The sequence below is a fragment of the Limanda limanda genome, chromosome 20, assembly GCF_963576545.1.
Source record: "Limanda limanda chromosome 20, fLimLim1.1, whole genome shotgun sequence".
In the NCBI taxonomy this organism is placed as follows: Eukaryota; Metazoa; Chordata; class Actinopteri; order Pleuronectiformes; family Pleuronectidae; genus Limanda; species Limanda limanda.
Genome location: NC_083655.1, coordinates 18,409,231 through 18,417,080, shown reverse-complemented (window position 1 = coordinate 18,417,080; position 7,850 = coordinate 18,409,231). Strand labels below are relative to the sequence as shown.

The 7,850-nt window shown below is 44.3% G+C and overlaps 1 protein-coding gene across 1 annotated transcript in view; it reads left to right on the top strand.

The window, feature by feature from the left end:
* Window positions 1-335: 335 nt before the first annotated feature.
* gfod1 (glucose-fructose oxidoreductase domain containing 1) overlaps window positions 336-7,850 on the top strand; it is a 31,839-nt gene continuing 24,324 nt past the window's right edge. Inside the window, exon 1 of the mRNA XM_061093670.1 lies at window positions 336-1,049. Coding sequence (XP_060949653.1) covers window positions 797-1,049 — 253 coding nt within the window. The 5' untranslated portion in view covers window positions 336-796. The remainder of the gene's footprint in view (window positions 1,050-7,850) is intronic.

Here is a 7,850-nt window from a genome sequence, read left to right as displayed (position 1 = left end):
AAAAACAAAGTGGAAAGAATAATGAAGTAACCTGTCCCCATAATCCTAAATTAATCCTAATAATTATTTTGTTTTAAATTCAGGATACATTTAAAATATGCCAGACCTGTATGCTACATGTAACTATATTTCACCTGTTGCTTATCGATAACATATCGTATATAAATGTAACCTTGGTGAGATAACTGTGGCAAATGTTGATCCAATTCTACCCTTAACTTTCTGTGGATAGTGGGTCAACTCTTATTTTGAAGCTCCCCCCGCAGTAGCACTTCCTGTGACGGTGTCCAGCTTGACAGTGGCTCAGCCAGTCTCAGTATCGGGCTTCAGCAGAATTTCACCGCGGCCGCTGCAGCAGATCCTCCGGGGAGCGGACGGTACGACCCGGCGGAGCTACGGTCCTCCCGCCGCCACACGAAGCTCACCTCCGGGTGTGTGGTTCTGTCTGGACGGAAGCTCCGGGTGCAGGAGGGATCAGTGACCGTGGAGGAGGAGACACGCTCGGTCCCAGCCTGGCGCAGTCGGTGCGCTGACCGCTGTCAGAGGAGCAGAATGCCGCAGTCACATTCCTGATCCCGACGCTCCAGCGGCTCCACATCTGTGTCTGGGTGAGATCCAGCCCGGGGGACCACGGCAGTGAAAGCCCGCTCGTCGAGCCGGAGCGCCGGGAGAATGCAGCAGAGCGGCTGCCTGGCTGCAGGTGGATGGTCCCAGCTGCTGCTGCAGGTCCGGCTCCAGCTCTGAGCTCCGGCTGAAACCCACCGCACCGGCGGAACCACACGAGTAAAGCCGAGCCATGCTGCCCGGGGTCGGCGTGTTCGGCACCAGCCTGACCGCCAGAGTGATCATCCCGCTGCTGAAGAACGAGGGCTTCGCCGTCAAGGCGCTGTGGGGCCGGACGCAGGAGGAGGCGGAGGAGCTGGCCAAGGAGATGAACGTGCCCTTCTACACCAACCGGATCGACGACGTGCTGCTGCACCAGGACGTGGACCTGGTGTGCATCAACCTGCCGCCGCCGCTGACCCGACAGATCGCGGTGAAAACCCTGGGTGAGTTGCTCCTCTGCTGCTGCTGCAGGAGGAGGGATGCTGCGGCCCTGTGGAGTGGGGGAGGATGCTCGCAGGAGGCAGCACACTGACACCGCCACAGGTCAACCCTGTGGGGTTATCGTCCTGTAGGGCAGCAGCGATGATGGCTTACTTATGTAATGGCATCGTCTAGCTTTCCCTTCAGCATCCTAGTTTAAGTGATGCAGCTTCCATCTTGTTCTTTATGTGAGTCGGTTTCTGGCCCCAAGGTGAAGTCAGGTCCTCTTGTGCATTAGGAACTTACAGGTGTAGGGTTGTGTCTGAGTGGTGAAGAAGGTGAATAGTTCAATTTGTTAGGACAGAATTCAAAGTTCGACCTTTTGACCTTCATTGATAGGATGCATACGTCATGTGCGGTTAACTCATAATATATAAACTCATATGAAGTCGTGTTTCAGCTCAGTTTGAATCCCTGCAAATGTCCGACCTGTACGATGGTGGAAGTGATGCACCGTCATACTGGGTTGAACGAGCAGTTGTGGGGACTCCCCTCAGACAAAGTGTGACCTTAACCTGTGTGAGTGCGAGTGGCCGACACAGAGGAGACACACACAAAGAGAGATGGTTCCAGTTTAAATCTGGAGCAACGCAGCTTGGAGAACACACTTGGGAGAAAGAACAGTGGCAAGAGCCGCTGAGCTCCACTCCACACTGGCTTCATTCACACCACAGGGCTTGGCTGGAAGTGAGCTCTAACAGGTCGAACCAAACGTCCTGGGAGGAAAGAGGTGTTATCATGGGATTGTGCATTTCATCTCTGCCACAAAGTATTTGGCTGCGTTAGTAACGTGGAAGAAATAAGTGACCATGCAGTGTTGGAAAACAGCTCCAATTTCAAAGTTACATCTTCAGAGTGTTTGTGTTGTTTCTTAGGCCAAAACCTGAAGGTATTCAATTTTTCAATGATCTGAAAAATAAAAGAAGCGACAAAACCTCAAATGTGAGAAGCTGTGACAATAATCAGCATTTATTGTAATATATTATATTCTATTAATAAAATTTAACAGAATGGGCTAATCATTTCAGCACAGGAATACAGAACCATTTCTACTGCTCTATACTACTATAGAACTATTAGATTTGCATGGCACCTGCTGCCTCTGCAGGACCTATAGTGAAGCTTCCATAGTTGATCCTTTTACTGAGATTAATCTTCAAATTGTAAAAAACACAAGAATTCCAAATATATACTGAATTCTAAAAATCTCTCAACAGTGTCCATAACGAGTAGCATTCATGTATTACACTTTATTTTCAATTGTAGGGAGTGTAGAGAACAGAAACGAGAGAATAACATGAAATGTTCCTGTGTGGACTTGAACCTGAGATGCTGCAATGCATCATGGTCAGTGACGTAACCGACGTGGCCACAAGGGCAATCGAATAAATCTCTTAAAGTGTTTAAGCTACGGTTGTAATCCTGGGAAAGCTCGCAAGAGAAGGCTAGACTTTGGAAATGTGCAACCGAGACATCCCAGCCCCTCCCATCAGCCCTCTGGTCATAGCTTCACCCCCAAATCACATGATCGCACCATGTCCGACATCTAGAAGTCAACTTATCTGCGACTCCCTCGGTAACCTCTGTCTATCGTCTCTGCTCCAGCGGTGCACGTGTCTCCAGCTGTGGACTCTGGTCATGAGCAGTGAGAGCACGCCGACCAATTATCTCATTCAGACCCGGATGAAATGATTTGTCGTGTTCAGGGCCACAGACATCTGACTTTTTCCATCTTTGTCAGACGACTGTATTCATTGATGTCAGGATTTGAACAAATAAAATAAAAAGGAAAACAAATCCAACCTTTAGATGTCTGGGGGACTCTCCAGCTGTCTGTCAGACTGACAGGAGACAGGAAGAGAGGTGACCTGTCTTCATAACCTCCAGCACATCCAGCTGCTTCCATAGAGCTATAATAACATGACCAGGCATAAAATACTAAAACATTAACCTCTAGAATAGTTGAATGATCTGTCTGACATCTAATTTAAGTAGATCTATTATCGCTTTTGGGTTCAGCAACACCCGTGGTATATAGAAGAACCTACACGACCTGATAACAGCCACAAGCTGAAAGGTACTGGTGTGAGGAAAGTGAGTGACTGTCACCAGGAATTCTTCAAATGTGCACCTGGGGTTTTGACCCTCCTCTAGTCCGTGCATTTTGGAAAGTGGGTCAGGTTGTCCTGGAAACCCCTTCTCTGCTTCTTATCGCCTTAAGTAAAACCATTTCTTGATGTTAAACCCTGATTTGGTAGATGTTCCCAAGCTCTGGACCATGGAGCTTGAGATGATTGATTCCTCATTGGCTGTTATCGCCAGAGAGTGCGACCTGAACGAGTGAAAGGATAAATGACTGTGTGGCTTGAATGACAGTGTTTGTTTATAGAAGAGCTGTGTGAGGGTGAAGTGAAGAGGGATGGACATTATATGGACAACATGAATTTCAGGTTGACTATCTCTGGACATGTGACTGTTTGATACGGAGCATGTGATGCTTTTGAAAGGTCTTGGATCCACAAAATCAGCACGTTAAGTTTGAATTGAAATGGTCACAAGCGTCCGCTGCTGACTATAACCTGGCTGAAAATGGGTGTGTTGGTTTTGAAGCGTGCGTAAAGCAAAGAGAGATGAAGCCACTGTGGCTCGATTCATTCTCCCGGTGCTGAGGTGTTTGCTTTCTGGAGGTGGAGTGAAGTACAGTCGACTTTGTTTATAATGTCAATAAAAAGGCTTAATCACATGCTACCATGTGCACATGCAAACAAACACGGAATCCCTTAACTGGTGGTTAGGATGTAAACTCCTCATCCTGTCCACGTCGATGCATATAACAATGTGTGGTGCTGAGTTTCAGTGACTTTGGTTCTGCACAACGGTCGCTGCAGACTTCTCTTCCTTTCTTTTCCTCTCGGGCTCATTTCCTCAACGCCTCATTGTGTGAGTGCCGCCCGTTCCTTCCCACCCACTCTCTTCCTCCGCCAGGTCCGCGTCCAGTCCTCTTTGCATTCTGTTGGGTGACGGACAGAAAATACTGTTTGCAAATACAGTTGAGCTTGGGCTGATACATTAGCTGTCAATCATTTAGACGTATTGTTGTTGGTGCTTATGTCAATATTATAATGATGTACAACTTTAAAATGTCAGAAAAATGTGATATAATGTCTGTCACAAATTTTCCAGAGCCCAAGATGATGTCTTTAAAAAGATTTCCTTATCTGAACAACAGCCAAAAACTCAAAGAGCCAAGAGAGAAAACAGAGAGCCTTGAACAGCAGGGAATATTTGTCTTTTCATTGGATAATTAAAGAATGAAATGAAAAATCAACTAACTCAACTTTATAGGGATTCACTTGTTGACATGAAACTGTAGAGCAGCCTGAGGCAAAAAAATGAAAAGTGTAGCTCGAGTAGGTCAATTAAAAAAAAAAAGAATATATCCACATATGAGAGTGGATGCACTAAATAAATGCAGAAAATTGGTGCCATTCTGAGTTTTGGTGCACGCACTGTCAAAGTATCTAAGTAAGGTAAATACCTCCAGAAAGACCCTACAGTCCCATTTTATTCAATAAAGCCACATCAAATTACACACTTATAGAAATCAGTCCTATGTTTTTTCAATCTTGACCTTTGACCTATCAGTTAAGTCATTTGAAATTACACTCCTTATTTATGCTCCCACCAATTCTTCTAGTAACAGTGAAATAGAGCCCAAACTCAAATTCATAGTAGACACATAACTGTTTTGCTATGACATAAAAATACATCTGCAAAAAACCATTGAAATGCTCCCCATTACTCGTCAACCATATTTCAGCTTCTTGCATCAGTGTAATGGACGGAGAGTGTTACACACTCTGTAACTAGTCACTGACAGGAGCAGCCAGCCAGTGTGAGGCTGTGAAGCTTTAACTTCCTCTTGTGTCAGGGTGTGGGATCTGATAGCAATGTGGCCGACTCACTGCTTAACTCCTGAACCCAGCTGATAAGTGTGGTCAAACCTCCTCAGTGTAACTGCAGCGATGTGAACTTTCCGGAGACGTTGTTGCTTCTGTCTTCTGACTTCATTTGTCTTTTCGCCCATATTCATTCCACATATAGCTCCCGACAGGGCAAGACTTTATATATTGATTGAATTAGAGTTGCAAGAAAACAACTCAGCTAATGGATGAGATGCTAAGATTTATAATGTTTGGGTGGAGAAATCGAATGAATCAATCCAGTAGTTCTCTAGTTTCTTTGTGACTGTAATATCAATATGTTCCTACCAACATCTCCGACTTCAAGCACAGTCCTCGACACAGGTTGAACGTCCTCATCATTCAAACATTATATCGTCAGAGTCAATGACTTCAGGGTCAACTCAGGTTCTGGAGAGACCAGTAAGGTTTCCAAATCTTATTCTTCCTCTATAGTAATGCAGTCTCAACTTCCTGCAATAGTTCTAGTCCGAACTAATCCAAAAAGTGTTTTCACTCTGCAAACGATGAAAACCATGGTTCAGTTTGATCCAGACCAAGACCACCTCTTTTAGTCGGACTAAACTTTGGGCCATTGATGCACCTTTTACACCTGTTATTTTGGTTCCAACTAAGTGTTTCCGTTTAATGGTTTTTGCTTTGGCTTCAGAGCCTTTTGCATGTTTTCGCCTGGGGGACTATCTCATAATCTCTCCATGACTGTATTTGAAGTTACAGAAAGCCGTTTATTTAAAGGCTATTACAAATCTATTAAACAAATGAGAGTCTGCACAGTTTCCAAAATGTAGGATAGGGGTAGTATTGCTAAGATTTATTTTACAAATAAGCCTCCATACTAGGTCCAATAAACCTAAACCTGCCCCTGGTGGGATGACTGTAGATCAAGAACTACGAGGAAAACGGAAAACCACTGGTACAAGTCAGCAAAACTCTGCACGTGTTGTTCAGGTTTTACTCGAGTAACCTTGTTCCCTCAGTCCATCCCACTTGGTCCCATTACAAGCAAACCAGTCGGTCTTGTTGAGCAGCCTCTCTCCTTCCAGAAGGATGTCATTCACTCTTATTTCCTCCTTTCTCTTCCTTACTACCGTGACATTCCTCGGGCGTCTGATGTCACTCAGGCTTTCTCAGGGTGTAATAAGGCTGTGGCAGCCGAGGCCACTTCCCACAGAAAAACAACACAACTCACACCGTTCTGCTGTCAGAGAGCAACCAGCGTGAGCCTGAGCCGTTTCTTGGCCGTCAGCCTGTGAAAGTGTGGTTTATAAACTCCAGCAGGCTGTAGCTTCTTTTTGTCTTTTTATCTGATGCATTTAAATACATTTGCATTTTCCAATACAGTGCAGCCTGAGGAATCCAGACTGGTTGCTGTGTGTGTCCCATAGTTGAGTTTGGCATAAGATACAGTACATTACAGTTTATTAGATGTCAGTTTATTCTTAGTAAGTAAAGGCCTGTGAAAATATTCACCAAAAAAAGGCTGAATCTGAACAATAAGAAGGCAGGTGACCTAGTTTGTTTTATCCTATAGGTTTACTGTATTGTTCCAGTTTTGGGGAGTCATTCAAACGACTGTGGATAGGTGTCTCATGTGTCAGCAGATAAAGACGAAGAAGAAACTGTATTCAGGTTCAGCGAGTCTTTGGACTTAAAGTAAAGGGGGGATGTTTATTTGTGACTCTGAACAGTAGCTTTATAAATTAAATTAAATGAAAATAAATTAAGAAAAGAAAATACCAGTATTTCTCCAGAGCTTTAAATCAAACCTGGTCTTCCTCAGTAGATAGTTTGCTGTGTTGTCAAGGTGGTAGGAATTGTTTTTCGGGTATTGGTCTTAATTGTCATGGAGATAGTTAATCTGTTTCAATTTCATATGCTGAGGAAGAACAAGAGATGTGTCTCAATGTCCTGAAAAAGATGTTCGAAAATTAGGATGGATGTCAACCCCTTACAGTTCTAAGTTATGTAGTTATGTAGTAATGCAGTAAATCTTCACACTTTTTAAGATTGCGCTCTGACTTTGGTGAGTCCTCTTGTTACTGGGGCAGCAGGTTGTGTGTATGTGTGTAACACGAGAGATTCAGGTGCACGTTGTGTTCCTTTTGTGCAGTTGTGTGTGTGTGAGACAGTGTGAGGAGGAGGTGGTGGGAGAGGAGCCTTGTGTGACCTGCCGAGCTCTGGCGTGAGCAACAAGCGTGGAAGTGGAATCTTTTTTTACAGAACTTGAAAAGACTCAGTGACGTTTGTGTAAAATCCCCGTCGACACTTTGTTTCATAACTCATGAAACTAAGAAATTACACAAATTCACAGGGGAGTTGAAAAGGTCGAGCAGCGCAACACGGTGACTGATGGTGACTGATCCCAAATGACCACTGAAGAGGAAACTGATACATTTAATGTGTTTCCTGCATCAACATTGATACTCGTGATGAGCTAATGTGATAACTAAACACAGAGAAATCAACAGAGTGTCCTCAAACCTTTTCAAAGTAAATCTGACAGGAATCTGATATGTCTCTGCTGTCAGTGATAGAGGATCAGCTCTCACAGCCTGACTCTGCCTCTGACTCTGCCTCTGCCTGTCTAATAATAGCTACTCATGCTTAGTTTGGGTAATTACCCATCTTCCATTGCTCCACAAGTTTACAACAACAAAAATGATACAAACAGATAATGCATACGTGTATATTTATGTTTTAATTTGGTCAGTGTCCATTTTTGCACTCCACCAAGGAGGTTGTGTGATTGTTTGCCAGATTACTCAAAAACCACCAATCTGA